The 19,074-nt window shown below is 42.0% G+C and overlaps 2 protein-coding genes and 1 non-coding gene across 3 annotated transcripts in view; 2 read left to right on the forward strand and 1 right to left on the reverse strand.

The window, feature by feature from the left end:
* Positions 1–23: 23 nt before the first annotated feature.
* On the reverse strand, positions 24–4,025 carry ube2a (ubiquitin-conjugating enzyme E2A (RAD6 homolog)). The gene is made up of 6 exons (XM_073487744.1): positions 3,829–4,025; positions 2,485–2,565; positions 2,355–2,380; positions 1,440–1,529; positions 1,190–1,278; positions 24–1,098 (listed from the first exon to the last, which is right to left on the reverse strand). The coding sequence occupies exons 1-6, from the start codon at positions 3,870–3,872 to the stop codon at positions 970–972; spliced, it is 459 nt and encodes a 152-aa protein (XP_073343845.1). The 5' UTR covers positions 3,873–4,025; the 3' UTR covers positions 24–969.
* A 1,125-nt stretch (positions 4,026–5,150) lies between these two features.
* Positions 5,151–5,222, forward strand: trnae-uuc (transfer RNA glutamic acid (anticodon UUC)). The gene has a single exon. It is a non-coding gene; the product is annotated as a tRNA-Glu (tRNA).
* A 12,794-nt stretch (positions 5,223–18,016) lies between these two features.
* Positions 18,017–19,074, forward strand: part of elf1 (E74-like ETS transcription factor 1) — a 30,894-nt gene continuing 29,836 nt past the window's right edge. Inside the window, exon 1 of the mRNA XM_073487747.1 lies at positions 18,017–18,294. The gene's annotated coding sequence lies outside the window, so the exon portion shown is untranslated. The remainder of the gene's footprint in view (positions 18,295–19,074) is intronic.

Raw genomic sequence — 19,074 nt, forward strand, 5'->3', positions numbered from 1 at the left:
TTGCACAAAGCAACAGAGACAACTGATGTATATTTATTTTATTTACAAGAAAATGTACAGTTTGTTACATGGGTTACCAGTGCAGAGTTTTATAATCTGAAAACAGACACCATGTTTGTTTTTTTTAACAGTATAATCAGCCTATTATGACAGCTGATTTGCAAGATTGTAAAATAGCATAGAAATGTTGTCGGACAGCCTTTGAATGTCAGCGTTATGAAACGAAATGAAGCGCCCAAAAAGGGTACTAAATGTCTCGTTTCTGTGTTGACATGTATATATATTCACCAATAATCTAGAACATTTTAAAATAAAGGCATGGCTTTAGAAGTACATTTGAGAGAGAAATGACCCCCAAAGGCATCTGTTGAGCTCGCAACTTCTGAGAGGGATAAACGTCCACGCCTGGTTAATTTTTCGATCCCTCTGAAAGGCTTTCAAAAGGCAGAAAGAAAACAAAAACAAAAGGAGAGAGAGAGGCCACTGAAACAGGAGGAGGAACACCCATGAACAGCTTTGTTTTTTTGTTTTTTGTAGATATGAACTGTCAGAATCTACACAGCAAACCACACAGCAAGCACATCTAATTAACTGTCACTGTATCATCCGACCGGTTTACTTCAGGTGTAAATAAACAGGTAGAAAAGTGACGACTGAGAGACTGGCTATCGCCTTTTTTTTGTTGTTTTTTTTTTAAAAAGAAAAGAGTTGGGACATGTAGCAAGTAACCCGGATATAACAAGGTACATTAACTTTTAACAAACATACGCTATTGCCCGACAATAGCATTCGGCAGGAGTGAATGCCACAACACAACAGCATACAAACTTAGCAACAGTTAAGGGACAAATATACTGAGAAGGATTTTAAAGATGTGTCGTTTTATTTTCTGTGAGATCGGTTGTTTTCTTGATCGGTGGTTTCATGATTCTGGGCTGGACACTGTTCTTACTCGAACAATAACAGGGGTCAACAGTCACGCCAACTCTGTTCAACAATAGCAGAAACCCTCTTCTCGTACTCCCGCTTGTTTTCCTGGTACAGCTGGGCTGCTTGGCTGTTGGCTGGACTGTTTGGGTTTGGCTCATCCAGTAAAGACTTTAAATATACAACAGAGAATGTCAGCGGGTTAGGTTTCTAACAAAGTCATCGCATGTAGAAATGACCTTTAAATATTGTGTTGGCTCACCTGTATCGAAGTTAAGATTGAAGACACATCGTAGGTTGGACTCCAACGATTCTGAAGTATATCTAAGCATATGCTGCCATCTGCATACACTGCAAGAAATCATGCAGAATATAAAGTTTTTTAGATGGATGATAAAGAAAACACGTCAGTTCTCAGATAAATAAAAGGGATAAATGCAACAACATTTAAATGCTGAAATTAAATTGACAATTTCAGGGCAACGATCCAGCCCTGGCAGTGACGTACATACCATTCGGATGAAACATTTTGGAGACAAATCGCACTGTTGGAGGTTTATTTGGATATTCCTCTGTGAATTCAATGGTAAGTTTGAAGGTTCCTGAAAGTAAAAAAAGTAATGACATAGTAAGGATTAGTATACATTAACCAAACACAGTGTATTATAGTAATCAAGCCCATGAGAAAATGTATCAGTTTGTCTTGCTGGTTGTAGTCGGTCAGATATAAGATCCAAAGGACTTTATTCATAACAGTTGTTTTGACAGTGCACAGATGCTGAAGAAGACGGTGAGGGAGTCACATCCATGTCAAAAGATTGCCTTCTTGGACAAGTGGTGGACAAGTGCGGTAAGTTAAAACAACACAACTTAAAAACACAGACTGCGTTTGACCCATGAAGGAAACCTGATCTGTAGTCGTAGTTTACCGGATAAACAGTCTAACTTGATAAACTCTCGAGGCACCATCTAAAATCTACTCATCCTCACCACACTAAGGTTGGCAAAAGTATCGATACTCAGATACTTTTACGATACCACATGTTTAAGACAATACGATATTCACATGCGGTAGCGTTGAATGTAACTTAACTATAAAACCCCAAACAAAACTATAATCACATTTCTAACCCACGGCTGCACAAAAATGTGTTGGCCTGTGTTCAATTACTTTTTCTGTAACCACTGTGAGCATGTTGTTAATTTAAAGCAACAAAATGAAACTTCCTGGATGTTTTTCTGAATACTAGAGTCGTATCAAAGTTTTAAATTCTGGTATCGTGACAATCTAAATCCTCACCCATCGATAAAGTCTAACTTCTAAAATCCAACGTTTAGATTCATCATGAATATTTGCTGGATTAATGTCGGAGCAGTTTTGGAAGAGTTAATTATGTGAATGTAGAAAAGCGTAAGAAAGGACTTACCATCTTCAAAAGGTGTTCCCTCTGGGCTAAAAGAAAGGTAACACAGGACGTCAATCATTTGAAATAGTCACAAAAAACTGCTGACAAAATCTACAGCTTCATCACTTGTGTTAAAAAAACAACAACTTACCCAAAAATGACAGCGTTCCATACCATGATATTGTTTTCTGATGGGGCCCCGCTAACTCCAGCTGGAGGATCCTCTTGCAGCCTAACAGTAAAAACACAGTGGTACCACAAAATCAATCAATCTTTATTTGTATAGCGCCAATTCTCAACAAAAGTCATCTCATGACACTTTGCAAATTGAGCCGGTCTAGACCAGACTCCTTGATTAATCTATTTACAAGAGCACTTGGGGACAGTGGTGAGAAAAAAAACAGGCAGAAACCTTTGAGCAATGTAAAAAATATGGGTAATATTACGACTAGACACACTGTACTACACCATCAATGGCATATTTTATGCCCCACAGACAGAAGGGTAACCAGGTCAAAGTTGTTTCACAGTTTGCAGATATTCCAGTGAAGAAAACTTCACCTAGATTTAAAGCTGGGTGGCATTAATTAATCTGGATTTATTTAATTAAGACAATGATATCTATCATACTGTAACAATGTTGTAAAGTGGTAAAATACTTGTCCACAGAGGACTGTTCGACCCTCGTTAAAATTAACAATACTTCAGAATCACATTCATAATGAATGTTTATTCAAGTTTACATGATTGATATTGACAGTGATCAGGTCTTGGACCAAGTTATGATCAGTCCTGTTTGTTTTTCTAATACACACTGCAGATCAGGGATAATGAACCATGTGTCATAGCCAACTGAGCTGAGTGTCTACAGGTTTTTTAGGGACTGCATGGCAGATGGTTGCTTATCCTCAGGCTTAGATAGTGATCTATGGAGGCCCCGGGGAGAGGAGCCCCCTTGATAAGCGTGTTTGGCCAGTGCAGATCCACCCAGATGTTTCATCTGGCGGTGAAGGGCCATCTGGTCAATGACTTCAACCGGTCTCTAAGAACCGGTTACACACGAAACCCCAAGAAATCACACATGAACAAAAGCCATTAACAGTTTCAGGGAAGGCTCGAGGAAAATGATTAATGCTACCTAGGATAATAAAGTAGAAGGACACCTGATTATTACCACAGCTAAGAAAGTAAGTTACACAACATCAGCGTTACAACTCCCGGCTACCTTGCTAACGCTGGTTTCACCGCCACCTACCAGTATCGGTAACCTGTCAATCGATTCATCGGCTTAATACCACCCCAAATTAACTGCAGCTACCCTGATCTCAGACAAACACACGATTATAATCCACCCGGTGTTAATAAAATCAAGTTGCGATGGTCTTTGATGGTGGCGTTGTAGTTCAGATCGCCGTTTGATGCTAACGCTCACAAGCTAGCCGGAGGTTGCTAATCTTAGCTAGCGCTACTTCTCTGTTGTTTTCTTTTCGCTTACCGTTTAAAATCTCTCATTAAACGTCGTCTTGCTGGCGTTGACATCCTGTTTAAACGGAAACCTAAGTCCTTAGCATAAACGTAAGCGGCCCAAGTGTAAGTAAATATAGTTTTTTTTTAATCGGTGTATTATTTAAACTCCAGGCTGGCTAGCCAACGATAGCTAGTTTGTCAAATATTTGGCTGCCTCTGCTAGTCTGAGGGCGCTACCACTTCCGCTTCGAAGGGGGGATTAACGTCGTCTGCCTGTAATTTGTTCGAGCCCTGTAGCCACATAAACGCACACTAACAGCTTCAGTGAACGTATTACTGTCGATTATACCTGTATGTTCACGTAAATTAGTTTAAAACTCGTTGTAAATATAGATATAGTATTTTTATATAATTGAATGGTCCCCGTCTTTACACTTGTATCATTCCAGCGACAATTACGTCATATGTTTAGCACCCATATTTAGTTTGTTCCGAGCAGAAGCTAAAGATCGCGTATTTTAAAGGATTTATCCTCCTCTTGTTCCACATATTCATCAATTTCTGAATCAGTTTGTCGATTAATGCAACATATATTCAATAAATGACTTTAGGTACAGTCAGTGAGGGTACTAATACCGGGAATTGATGGCTGACATCTTGTTTTAAATGTACAGTAACGCTGAAAGACCACCAGATGGTAACATTTCTTAGCTAAGCGTTGAAAAATACGCCTTTGTGACCACTATGGCAACAACATTTGATGTAAAATCATTATCACTAAAATAATCACAAAACGTTTGAGTGAACACTTCTGTATTTCGTCAGAAAAAAACAATAACAAAGTACAATCAAAGCAGATAACAGTGAAATCAACTGTCAAATAAAGGATGAATAAACAGTGACAGATAATTTTAAAAAAAAGATACAACCAAAACTTATAAACAGTAAGAAAAATACAACATGCAGGTTAACGTAAAATGAACTATGCTGAGGTAAATAACCAATTCTCTCTTGAAAGCCTGGAGGTGAGGTTTTGTCTTAGCCAAAGAAAATGATGAGATTGATTAGAAAAACATTCTTCCTCATATTCTTATATATATTTTTGTTAGTAAGCTATACTGAATATTGTATATATGTATATCACAGTTTACGAGCATGTGTACATTTCCAGAACAGACGAATAACAATCTCAGTTTGAGGATCGCAGGAGCCACAGCTTAAATTAACGTCATTTTTTAATTTAACCAAGAAAAATCGGAATATAGATAGATAATAAATAATAGCGAAGAGAAAAACAAATGTAGTAGTACTGCTGATTAAATTAACTTCCTCTCATCAGGTTAGCACCAGTCCCATATGGTCTAGCGGTTAGGATTCCTGGTTTTCACCCAGGCGGCCCGGGTTCGACTCCCGGTATGGGAACGACTCTTTTTGCGTATAAAAGCAGATAAATATCCTTTACACACCAACTACCATGTACATATACACACATACACATAGCACGGTCTCTCCTTTGAGCGCGAGTTATTTTCGACCAGTGACGCGTGCTATTTGATGCCGCTTCCTCGACGCACGCTCATCATTTCCAGAGAATCGTGCTCGTGACCCCGCCCGCCGGGGAGTTATCCTCACTTGCTCTTGGACATTCCCGGAAGATGCCTATTTCTCTCCCCCCCCCCCTACTTACATCTCCCTGTTGCTCGCGCTCATCGTAGTCTGACGTAGTAAGGGAGACAAACAAACAAACAAACAACAAAAAACAACACTCGACGTCACTTTTCTTTTCACTTTTAATCCGAGACGCCACACCTGTGCGCGCGTAACGGGATTTTTACGCACCGCTGTCATTCGTCGTTGCTTAGATACCGGTGTCGTTACTCATGGCGGGGACGCCTCACAACTTTTTCTCTCTTTAGGGGTCTTTCAGCCTCCTTTTTTTTTTTTTAAACCTGTTTTTTTTTTTTTTGCTCTCACTTACCACCAAACCCAAAGGCTCTGCAGCTCAGCCCCTGGAGCCGGGCCAATCATTTCCCAGGAAAATGTGACTGCTAGGAATTCCCCACGCATCAGCCCCCTGACCGTCGGAGAAAACTGCAACCTTGTGTGTCAGGAAGCGCACGGCAGGGTAAAGTGACTGACCCCGGTGACTGTGCGATGATGTAGCTGAGCTGCAGTTGCCGTTTTTTGTCTGGAGGATAATAATGTTTCACTAGCGTCGCCTTGTTTCACGAGGACAGCCGCTGAAGTGCCCGCGTGAAGCCCGGGGAGAATAATGCTCTGCTGAGGGTGAGTCTGGTTTCAAAAAACATGTGCTTGCTTTCCTGTAAGTGTCTTGTTGAGTCATGTTCATTTTTTTAACCTCTTTTGGGGGCTTTTTTTCAGGACTTTTAAAAAAAGAAATGTCATGATACACCCTAATGTAGGATATTATAGAGCAGCAGGAAAATATATTGTATTGTCTACTCGAAATTGATTAAAGGGATGACTGAGCTCATATGATGCAGCTCTGCTCCATAGATTTGTGTGACTCCCCCATTGTGTCAGTCAGCCGGCATGTGACTGCACTGATGCTGTGTGTGTGTGTGTGTGTGTGTGTGTGTGTGTGTTTCAGAGATGCCCCCTTTGACAATGTCATAGCTACAACTGCTACAATCATCCATTTCTACGCATCACACTGCAGTCATAATTAAAAAGAGGAGTCCCGGGGCTGCTCTCAGTACTTGTTTGTGTTTTACTACAGTGATTATAACAGTTATAGCACTCACTTAGTCAGGATTACCTCTTGACCCTGAGTCAGTGATGCCAGGTGTGGCATTGTCTCGTAAACATGGATAATGTAATATTCCTGTATTTCCCGAAAAACAACTTGGAAATGGGTTTTAGCTGCCTCGGACTAGAGTTAATTGGTATTCAAGCAGAAACGATTAGCCGATTAATCCTTTAGTCCATTGACAATTAACAATGGCAGCAAATTTTGATAATGATAATTTGCTAATAATTTTTTTAAGCGAGAGTGCCAAAAGATCACTAGTTGCAGCTTCTTAAATGAGTTTTTTGCTATTTTTTATGCTTCAGTGATTGTAAACATATTATCTTTTTGTTTCAGACTTTCCATCTGTGTATAATAATACTGTAATAAGATTTTATTCCTTTTTTAAAAGTTATCTGTCATTATATTATAGTATATTATAGTTCAACTTAACATTTTTATTTCAACATTTTGGGAAATGAGCCTCTTTGCTTTCTTGCCCAGAGTTCGATGAGAAGATTGATAACTACTCTCACGTCTGTGCAAAAAATAAGAAGCTAAAGCCAGTTAGCTAAATTTAGCATAAAGAAAGTTAGCCCAAAGTCTGCCTTAACCATTAAACAGTGACATATGTAATGTGTTAATCAGCGAGCCTTACAGCCGCTGTTGAAACTGATTTATTTCTTTGGTTAGCCGTTTCCCTTTGTTTCCAGTCTTTATGCTAAACTAAGCTAACTGGCTTCGGGCTGTAGCTCCGTATTGAACAGCGAGGCACAGGAGTGGTATCAATCTTCTCAGCAAAGTCTTTGCTTCACAGCGAGTACGAGTATTTTTCCCAAGATGGACATCTTTTGAGTTAAATGAAAGATTTAAATGAGACACTCGTTAGTTTATACTCTGCTGAAGAAGCCGAAATCTTTCAGATCCCAGGGAAAGTAAGAAGAAAAAGCAGGATCTGATGTTTTGTCTGTATCACACGAGCTCAGCCTCAATATGTGGCTCTGTCTCCGGTTTGTCTTTGGCTGTGCAAAATAAGCATTTAAAACATGTCAGCTTGGGCTCTGGGAAGTTAATGAGACTTTACAGACCTCTTTAAATGCCTATTTGGCATAAAGTAATTAAAAAAGTAGACTCCACACTTCGTCACTCTTCCTACATTGCCCAATTTCTATAAGCACATGTCTGCAGTGCTTTACAAACAACTTTTTTTCTGAATAGTTGATCAACCCTTCTCTGTGGCAAGTCTAAATGTTTGCCAGATGTTTACATTTTTGGGCTAAGATGCTTGTATCATGGGACGGCCAAACACGGCCTGATTGGTCGACTGCGGTTGCTCCCTTTAGAGGAGGCGGCGGTGACGCAGGGAGAAGGGGAGAGTTACGAGTTTTTCAGCTCGTCGGTCCCACTAGAGACGAGGCCAGCTGGACCCACCCACCCTTCGCCCACCCTGTCTCCCCTCCCCGACAGTCTCCCTATGGTGGGAACGCTGGCAGAGGCCTCGTGGATAATTGGAAACTTCTATCCACTGAAAGCAATTATCCAGAACACGACTTTCCAAATATACTCCAGTGTGGAGTCGTCTTGTTTGTTTCAAGCATGTGCCCTTGTTTTAGAAACATCCTGCCATGCTTCTGCCCACGCATCCAGCCTCTCTCTGCCTGTTTCCTCTCTGCTTTGATAGCCTTAATGCTGCACAGGCTTCGACCGATATGGTCAGTTGTGTGCGTGTGTTAGTGCACGCTGCAGATATCTTTCTTATCTTATGACAGTGATGTCACCGTCAGCAGTCTTAGCAGCTGAGGAGTGCGATGATGATGATGATGATGATGATGATGATGACCAAGGACAACAACGGGGAGCTGTCCTGTGCTGCTCTCCCTTTGGTAACGAGGAGCTCCTCAGACATCAGACACTTGCCCAAGATGTGCTCGCCTGCATTAATGGGCTGCTCGATATTGATTTGGCTACACAAAAAGAAGATCTGAGCTTTTATCCTATTTAGAAAGCAGCACTCCAGTTTCACTAAAGCTTCCAGAGTGGCCTCGCCAGAGACGGGAATCCAGCAGCTTTTTTCTTTTGCAAGTTGGCTTATGTGGTAATCTGTAAAAAAAACAGGTTTACCTCCCCTGTAAACAGCGTTCAGAAACATTTCAGGCATTATGTTGTTTTTACCAAGAGATTACCTGGTCGCTCACTGGTGCGACCTTAAAAAAGAGCGTGATGAACTCCCCGAGGCCACCGTGTTTACATAACCACCCTCTCTTAGGTGTAAATTAATTTGGTGCCTTACAAATAACCACAAGATGGCAATGTTCATATGCTTTGACTAAACAAACAATCATGCGAGATGGCTGAAACCTCAAATGACTTGCACAAATGCAGGAACTGACTTGTGAAAAGAGAAATAAAACTGTTGAACTTCCCCTTTTTTACATGCAGAAAAATACCCCATGTTGGCTTGTGCGCTGTTGAGGGTTTGCAGGGGAACTGCTGTGTGCAAAGTTCCCTAATTGTACGCTGCTGTTTCACCACAGCAGGCTTGTGATACCTGCATATCACCTTGTCAGACATGTTTGATTGCTATGCAGCGGCAGCGGCATTCAGGAGGCAACGGCTGCCACTGGACATGACGTCAGAGAGTAATTAGAGACGAGGGAAATTCCACCTGTAACCTCATTCTGCCGCTCTCACAAGCATGTGACTTGGACGAGTCATCGCGCCTTAGTTTCTCCATGAATCTGCACATTGTCGTGATGTAATAACAGGATTGCAGCTGAGCTATTTTTAGCATGTAAAAGAGGACGAGTGGACTTTGTGTTCGAAGTCTGAAAGTGGTATAAATGCGTCAGTAAAGGTTAAGTTAGTAAAGGAGGTGGACGACACATTCACAAAAGGAGCAAATACTGATGGATCATTATAATGGTGGATATGTTATTTTTTGTATTTCTTGTGTCTGTACAGTCAATAAGGAGCTAAAGCCTAGCTGCCAGTTAGCTGAGCTTAGCATAAAGACAGCTAGCCCGTCCAAAGGTAACAGAATCTGCCTGTAAACCCACAAACATTAATCAGGGCCATATGTAGTGTGTTTAACAGTGAGCTTTATAGGTACTGCCTGGTAAACTAATTTATTTTTACCTTTGGACAGAGCCACACTAGCTGTTTCCAGTCTTTATGCTATGCTAAGCTAACCGACTGATTTAGATTTAGATTTTCATCTTTTTTTTATGGTTATTTTCATATATTTTTGTATATTATAGTTCTACTTTTTGGGGAATGAGCTGATTACCTTTCTTGCCAACAGTTAGATGAGAAGATTGATACCCCTGTTATGTCTGTACAGTAAATAAGAAGCTAAAGCCAGTTAGCTAAACCTAGCGTAAAGAAAGCTAGCCTGTCCAGAGGTACCAAAATCTGTATTAATCATTAAACCATGACATATGTAATGTGTTAATTAGTGAGCTTCTCAGGTACTGATAGACTGATTTATTTTTTTACCTTTGGACAAAGCAACACTAGCTGTTTCCCCTCTGGGTTTAAACTTAATGCTAAGCTAACTGGCTATCATCTAACTCTTGGCTTAACAAGTAAGTGTTTCCTAAAATGGCCCTCTTTTCCTTTAAAAGGGGCAAAATGTCAGAATCTTTAGTTGAAAACATTCAAAGATCAACTAAAATTATCGACACAATATGAAAAAATAGCAGTTTTGACACCATGAGGTCTATTTATTGTGTTGCAGAGGTATCTAATGAAGTTAGCATGCTAACCAGCGTCCCAGTCCCAAACTCCCATGCTAGCAGTGCAAACACTAACACTCCCCTGGTCCCCAAGTTCCCAGTCTGAACTGCTCACCAGATAGTATGGAGACACTATCTCAGATGGAGTTAGCAGCAGTTAGCGGCTACTCAGGTGATATGCTACCCCTTATTTGTTTTGAGTATGAATTGGCAAATCCTTCCATACTACACCTTTAAAATGAAGGCTTTCACATAAGACATTAGTTTAAATTCAGCTGGAAAAGCTGAGGTCGTTCAGATACGAGGGAAAGTAAGAAAAATGTGATGATGTGGTGTTTTTAGCCTCAACATGTGTCTCTGTGTGCAGGGACTCAGAGATGAATCAGAGGATATAGTGTCCACTCTGTGGCCTCATGTTGACATCGTGACATTAGCTAACCGTATTACTTTGATATTTTTATGGTCACGTAAGCACACTGGTGTAGTCGGCTGCATCGCTGATGTATGTGTAATCGCATTAAAGACTGATGTCTTGCTCTGTAATGTTCTATAGGCTGCTGTAGTTTCTCACAAAAATAGAAACTGGCTTCGTCTGCAACTTTGCTGCGTAATGATATTTCACCCTGTCATTTCTCATGTCTCTAACGAGGTAGCAGTGAGAGGTTCAAGCCAAATGATCTTTCCTCATTTCTACTTTCAGCAAACTCTTTCAGCTAGTGTGACTAATATAAATGATGACAGAGTCGACACAAGTCACAGGCAGCTCTGGCAGCTCATCACATCTGCTGAGGGGCAGTTGTCTGTCGTCAGCATCAGTAAAGTTTGTCTTTTTTTTGTTTTGTTTTGGGTTTATTTCAGAGTGACAGGCAGTCCGCGGGCTCGTTGAATTATTTAGCCGCACGCAGCCAATGGGTATTATAATCTAGGCCCTGAGTGACAGAGCAATATGCTCTTAGGGCCTCGTGGCATTTTATTAATAATGAGCTTGAGATAAACTCGAGCACTCGGGTCAGAAGCTGCTGGTTGTTTGCTGCACCCCTGAACAAGCATGTTCTTAGCCCTGAATTAGCTGGTGCGATACATACGGACTTGTCACAACCTCAGTGATCGTGTATGATAAGAGGTCTGTATGAGGAACAGCAGTTATGTGGTGAGTGACGTGCTGCAGCAGTGACGCTCTCTGCTGGTATCTGACTGAAGGTAGCAGTTACGGCCCGTAGAGGTCACATGTGGAGGACCTGGATTGTTGACCTGCTCTCTCTGTTTGATTAATTAATGTATTGTCTGTATTTAATCATTAATGCGTCTGTAATGTAATGTGGATCTAGTAGAAGTGGACCTAATGCCACAGCATTACATCCACTGCTGCTTTACTACAACACATACCACAAATACTGTTTACTACGACAGCTCGTCAGCTCTGTGTCTATGGGAACTCTACATAAGCCCCCAGTATATGCAAGACTTTGTGCATGGAGCAATTTAATTTGCGTCAACAGCTAGCTGTATTTTGCAAGAAGCTCTAAAATCCCATCGCATGCTACTTGGCTAGCTCAAGCACTCAACATTGGACAGACTCTGTTAGCAAGCAGCTGGCGGTGAACATAGTGAAGCATTTAGCAGCTCAAGAGACGGCGATTTCCCTCAGGAGGTGGTGAAGAGCGAAACGGAGCTACAGTGAGACTGAATGTTGGACTTGGAGTCATCGAATGGCCAGAAAATGACTTTCTGGATGTGCAAAAAGCAGCAAATGTTTGCTAACAACTTCTCTTTATCAACTTAAAAGGTGTGCGGCACCTACAGCTACCAGCATTCAGCAGGTAGAAGCAGAGTATGAGCTAATTCTTACATAGTGCACCTTTAAAGCTGCGTTACTCTGTCATCATGCAGAGCGGTACGACAGGTGTGACGTGGAAGAGAGGTTGAGAATGAGCTGCTCAGCTTCAGTTTCCTTGTCAGTTTTTCCATGAAGCATCAAGCAGTACCCCGAGGAGACCGGGTCTGACCAGGAGCCCGAGTCAATAGCATCTTTTCAAGAAGCCATTTGCAAGTCTGCAACGGTTCATGTTACGCATTAGTCTGAGCACAGTCGGGTAAACTGAATACTATATCTGCGAGCGGCCTGTGGTCTGTGCATCAAAGTCTGATCAGAGGCGCTGATGAATCACTCACATAGGTTTGGATGAGCTGTTGCATGCTGAATGTGTTGTCTTCATAGCTGAACACCTACACAGCGCTTTGTCAGGTCTGGAAGTCTGCAGTCAGGCTCAGTCACCGCGGTGAATCATCTGCCGGGTCAGCACAGGATGGTCACCGTCCGTTTTCTTAGCGCCGGGAGCTGTCGGCTTATTGAGCAAGCTAGATTATCACAACAACAAAGTCTGACCCCGACCAGCTGGCGTGTTTTTAAACCGAAATAACTCTGATATTTACATTTCACCTTGGTTGCCTTCAATCTTTCACGACCATCCAGACCTGACAGATGTTTTCTGAGTATTTTCTCCTCCAGTAAATCTTCCTCCATCTCAGCGGGGTTAATTATGCTGCCTTGCTGCCCTTTTGTTTACCTCATTCTGCGTCTCTGGCGGGGTGCACTTCTGTCCTGTTAGCTGGCCTCCGACAGCCTCGGCTGAAAGCTTACCTGCTCTGTATTTGAGCGACGAGAGCCGCCATCAGATGACCTCCAAGCTACACAAATAATTCTGCATGTCCTCCAAAAGGCTCCCATATCTCATCCTGTCAAGGACTGTTTTCAAAACGTTTGTGAGGTTGTGCGAGTCTACAGTCCTCCGACATAACTCTTTACTGAGTGATATGAATTGCGAGTGCAGTTCTGAGTGGAGCGGGTTTGCCTGGTACAGATTTGTTGGGAATGCACGGATAAAATGTGGCTTATGAATCAATTTCAAGCGGCAGGAAAATGTATGCAAACAGTTTCTGTGTGAGGGCTCCATGTGCGACCCTGTCATCAGGCTGTGACGGTGTTATAATGATCCTAGCAGTTAAAAATGACAAACATTTCTACAAGCAAGCGAGCGATCAATGATCTAGTGTCCCTCTTTTGGGTCGAGGGAGATCACTGACACGGGCCTTAACCACAGCGGCCTCTGAGTGCTCTGCCCTTTAATGGGGACTTACCACAGAGAATGGGTGTTTTTGAGGCCGGCGTCTGTTGTGGTTGGCTTCTGTTATCCACAACGAGCACAAAAGAGTAACCGGTAACCCTTTTCTCCAATTCTTGGAAAGGAAGAGGTGTGTCTTTTCTCTGCACCGATCACACATCAAGGCATATTTTTAATACACCATCATTGTCGGAGTAAAGCGATAACACAATGCACTGACTGTGTGAGACAGGCTTTTTTGTGTGTATATTACGCTGTGGGCTGAATTTAATTGTATCCCACTGACAAGTCATGAAGCACCAGCAATTTAAACATCTTCACTTTTATTGCTTTTCCCCAGAGCGTGGACGTGATTGGTTGTGCAAATCTGGGTGAGTTTGCACTCAGTGTTACAGGAGATAATTGGAAGTCTTAGGAGAGAGTGATTGCAAACTGTTTTGTTTTTTTGGGTAAAATGCACAATAACATATTTTTCACGTGCCACTCACGAGGCTGTACAGTTTAGTCTAGATGTGAGGCCGCGAGTGTGTCTCTAAAAAACACGGCAAACCAAAGACGAAAGAGTGAGTCTGATTTAATCAAGTCCAAACTTTGAAACTGTGACTTTCCAACAACCTTGTTTTGTTTTTGCCCAGACATGTAACATGAGTCTGTATATACGGCATGTTTATCCATCCTGAAAGAAAGATCCCTCCTCTCTCACGCTACCTGAAGTTACTTTGTGCGGATTTCTTCCTCATGAGGACCGAGTGTCCGTCGTACAGATTGATTGTTGTGTGATTTTGGTCTGTGAGAACAAACTAACTGGACTTTGGCATGTTTCAGACTCGAGATCAACGTATAACCTTTGCTAACTCTTTCTGCACTACATTTATTTGATACAAGTTGGCTATCAAGGCGAACTGCAAAATATCTGTTTTGTACCTTTGTCTAACCGAACCGCCCGGGATTGCAAACACTCATAAAGCACACAAAATCTTTGGAAAATGTCTTTTTATTCAGTAGCAAATAACAACAACAATAACTCCTTACAAATGAATGCATTTCATCCGTCCATCTCGGCTGAGAACGTAGAAATGTCTGGCTGAGTCCTTCACGAGTCACGCTCAGCGCTCTCTCCTCGACCTCGTTTTTCTTCTGGAGCCCAAAAAATGGTGTTCAAGGCAGAACTAATATCGACAATCGGAAAATATCAGATCTGATTAATGCTAGTCACAAGTTGCTAGAGCTAGTGTTTGCCCTTGTTTCTGTGGGACTTAAATAAAATATGGGCTTTGAGGCCTTCGACCGCTGTGGTTATGCAGAACTAGCAAAAAAAAACCAAACAAACAAAAGAGTAACCAGTGACCCATTTTCCATTCTTAGGCTGCAAAGGAAAGGTGTGTCCTTGCAGTTTGACCGCACTGATCACACGTCAAGGCATATTTTTTTTAATACACCACCACTGTAGGAATAAAGCACAGACAACGCACTGACTGTGAGACGGGCTAACAATCATTTTATAAAGCAAACAAATCCTCATGTGTTTTCAGGATTCTTATATTTACTTGCTGACAGACTTGTTTATTTGTTTGTCTGGTTTTCTTTGCAATCAATACATTCAGCACAGATGAACACTGGCAGATACGTTGGACTGATTCCAAGCTTGTTTAACTCGCAGTCACAATGTTGACTTGAACTTGTTTTACATGTACGAGTCTGGATATCCAGCTGACACTTGTATTTAGGCTAAATTATAGCTCCTGTGCAGGCAGAGCTTCTCCCTCTGCCTTCCTCAGAAAGACCTTAACAGGAAGGACTCTCGGTTAATTCACGTTACTGTAGTTCCTCTAAACAATAACAACAAGGACAATACATCCATCTGGCTCAGGAGATACCGGCACTTCGAGGAATAAATGCGCTCCTTAGTATTCACTGGAGGAGAGTCGTGGAGTGTTTTTAATGGCAGCTTCACCCTCTCGTACATTTGTTTGCTCCTTTTTCTAAGAGAGGGAAATGTTTTTGGGACACAGCTGATTACCTACAATTAGCGGTGGCACAGTTTCATTACAGGTTTCTTAACAAATTAGTAAAGAATATGCTGAATTTAGAGTAGCATAGTGCTGCAGCTCTCGAGCGACTCCTCAGCTTAATGCAAGAGTTTCCTTTCTGTTTCCTTTTTTTTTCTATTCGGCTAAAAAAGAGTTGGTAGTGGTGACGTTGTGGCACCTCTCGCTCTCAACAACTGATTGATAACATCTCTGACACTGAATTTAATGAATGTATGCAGCTCTCCTTTAGACCTCACATGCTGTCTGGTTGTTGCACAGAGATTCAAACGTGTGTTTTGGTAATGTTTACATACTTTGTCCTGGATTTTAGCAGCGCTGCAGAGCATCAGCCTTCAGAGTTTGTTTCAGAAAATGTGAAGTTTTCCTCCGAGAGGCTTCGGGGTGTTGTGTGGACACTATTTCCAAAAGGGGGGTTGATAAATGGAGCTTGTTTGGTGTAACTTTCCCTCACAGCGAGGCTATCAATTTGCTCTGAAGCAAACAGCTGCCTTCTACTCTGAACGGAGGCCAGGAAGAATTAATGTGATGATGAGAGCACTCGACGGAGACTGAGAGGGTGATTTGGGGGTCCGTGACAAACAGACTCAATTCAGTTGCAATTGAGTTTAATGGATTCATTTTTAACAATATCAATCACCAAATCCTGTGTTAGTTTATGTTTGTGTTGCTTCCCAACAATCCCAATCCGAGCCAGGTTTTAGTTAAATATTTGACTTGTGCTCGGTTAAATATAGCTCAGGGGCTCTTCAGTGGAAAACATAAATGTGCAGACAAGAGTGTGAAGACTGAGCGTTCAACCCTCACCACAGACCACCGCTTCCTGTTTGCTCGAGTGTCATTTTTGATAAAGATACGTATCAAGCCTCAGCTCGTATCTGTGAACACTGAACTAAACAAGATAAGTGCAATGATGACATTTAGTCATTTTCTCAAGTCACTACAATTTTGAGTCATTTGTACATTTTCTGCTACTTTATATTTCCACTGCACCACACTCAAAACTTTTTGCTTCACTACTTTTATATGATAACTTTAGTTACTAGTCACGTAGCAGGTTGCATGTAATGAATATCAGATCTGATAATCGGCCAGGCAAACAATTGGTCAATATACATACATGTAAATGTGTGCGTAGTTTACTTTAACTTGCACATTTATTGCCAGAAAACTACTTTTGTTACTTAAGTGCAGTTAATATCGGATACTTCAAGACGTTTACTTCAAGGAAAAGTTCACCCAAACATGAAAATTCAGTGTTTTCATCCACGAAACATTTCTGTAGCTTCACAGCAAAACAGCGTTACAGTATTCTCCTAAACAATTGAAGAAGATGGGGACTTTATTTTAAAATGTATAAGAAGAACTGAGAAAACCCCACAGAATGGCTCCATACAGTTTGTCTGGGTGTAATCCAAGTTTCCAGAAACCTTGAGATCCCAAACTGCTTTGAAAGGACGTTTTTAGGCTGAAGTCTTCCCTGTAGCTGCATGGCGGCGCGGTGGTTAGCACTCTTGCCTCCCAGCAAAAAAAGGTCCTGGGAACAAATCCCGCTGGGGCAGGGGCTTTCTGCATGTCCTCCCCATGCGTAGGTTTCCCCCACCATCAAAACATAATAGGTTACTGACTGACTAGATGACTAGGATTGGTACCAGCTCCCCCCGAGATGGGTTAAATGCTGGGTACCAGTTTCACTACGCTGCCCACCACTCCTTTAAGTGCTATTTGTATCGGTGACTTTCACTTTGACGCTGACACTGGATACGTGTCAGTTAAGTGACCCGGCCCACCTACTGCAGCTGCTCTCAGACACTTTTTGCTGATTATAACACCTTAAATGTAGGATGTGAGACATGAATACCTAGCTGCTGGAGTTTAACTGATGATGAAAATGTTCTCAACAGGAGCTTTTCTGTGATCATGATCACTGAATCTTGAAGCGGAGGAGGAGGAGGGGGAGGAAGAGAGACTTTCTGGGCCTCTGTGGTGAAGCACTTGCTCATAGCTAAACGCAATCGACTTTACAGTTTCATTTCTTTGTACCTCCCACCGCTACCAAGTTGTTTTATGGGGCTTTCTGCAGGGAGAACGACTCCCCCACAAGTCAGCAGCCTGACAGGCTCTCCGGCACTGCTAATAGACTCACAATTCATTGTAAATGTTGTAATGGGACACAAAGAGATGTGAACTTACTTCTGAGCTGCCACACAGATCTTAATCACCAGGCCTGGCCTATATTGTGTGGTCAAAGTCTAAAGTAAGCACATACCTGTCCAACTGTTTACCTACACCTCCAGCACTCCTCCGCCTCTGCAGGCGAAACCCGTCTATCGTCTTTCATGCTGTTTGAGGTGTGGCCCTCTGGTTGGACCTCTCTGCTCTCCCCTCCCCCGCCGAGGCCTCGTCCAATCGCCACCACACGAACAACTCACCTGAATGCATTTGCATTTAGGGCAGATACTCGTCGCTGATTGGCCAGGTGAAAGCTCTCTGCCTCAGGGCTCCCCTACCAATGGCGACAGTGCTGCGTGACTCATAGGGAGAGGACAAGTTGCTCCACTACACTTCTCCTTTTTCTGCTTCATACAGCAGCCATTGCATTGTCTGTTTTTTTTTTCTCCTCCTCCTCTCCAGTTTTGTTTTGTCGCTGTGAGAACGAAGTGTGGGGCTGGCCAGTGGTCCACACCTTCAGACAGCTTTGTCCCCCTCTGAATGCACCTTGGATTATCCCCCGTTTCCACTTTTGTTGTGTGTTTTCCTCTTGATTTTCATTGGTTACTGAGATCGACACTTGTTCGGTTGCTATTATGGACCTTGTCACCCGAATCCTGTGTCTTTGAGGTTAGTGATGAACCGTTCTCCTCCGCCTCTTCACTCTTGTTTTGATGGTTCTCGTCAGTAGAAACAAATGGCTTCAAATAGAAGTTTAACACTTTTAAATCAATATTTCTGTGTTTTGTGTTCGTTGTATTCGTAGGTGTACAGGCAGCTAGTTAAGTCGCCATCATGTGCACCATTAGCGTACTTGACATGTAAAGGTTTTTGGTTACATGTCTTTTTCTTCTTCATTTAACATCTTTTACGCCCGCTTCTATATCAAATTGTGTTCAGGGAAACGAAAAAAGAATACTTAATACTATATATTAAGCTTTTGTGTTGGGTTGCAGATCTCAAATCATGTTTCTCTACCTCTGTTGACACTTTCTTTGACTTCACAATGTGTGAGATCAAGCAACAGGTTGGAGATTTTGTGTTCGTCGCGTTGAGAACTAATGTGAACGATCTTTTCTGATAGTTGCTTTTCTTTTATGAATTGTTGCCTTATATGGTATGCTGAAGCAAGGGCGGGAACAGTGTTTTGCAAGCCCCTGGACCAAGCCCACATGTATTTTTCATGGTGTGGTAATCGGTAATTACACATCGTGTTGATTTTTGATCCATGATTGCTTTCCACAGATGATACAGTTGTTATTTAAATGCTCCATTGGTTGACAGGAGAAAAAAAAAAAACCCTGCTGTGGTTTTTTTTTGCTGTTGTTGCTCTCCACAGTCTTGTGCACATGCAGCGCCTCATGCATCAAAACCATCAGTGTATCAGAACAGAGTGAAGCTCATCTTGTA

The sequence above is a fragment of the Pagrus major genome, chromosome 18 (genome assembly GCF_040436345.1).
Source record: "Pagrus major chromosome 18, Pma_NU_1.0".
In the NCBI taxonomy this organism is placed as follows: Eukaryota; Metazoa; Chordata; class Actinopteri; order Spariformes; family Sparidae; genus Pagrus; species Pagrus major.

What these genes read in the sequence shown, in the direction of transcription:
- ube2a (XM_073487744.1), bottom strand. Translation starts at nt 3,872, where the DNA reads ATGTCAACGCCAGCAAGACGACGTTTAATGAGAGATTTTAAACG. An exon ending in CAAAATGTTTCATCCGAATG is followed by an intron (nt 1,279 to 1,439) that starts GTATGTACGTCA and finishes GATTTCTTGCAG; the next exon opens with TGTATGCAGATGGCAGCATA. An exon ending in CAATCTTAACTTCGATACAG is followed by an intron (nt 1,099 to 1,189) that starts GTGAGCCAACAC and finishes GTATATTTAAAG; the next exon opens with TCTTTACTGGATGAGCCAAA.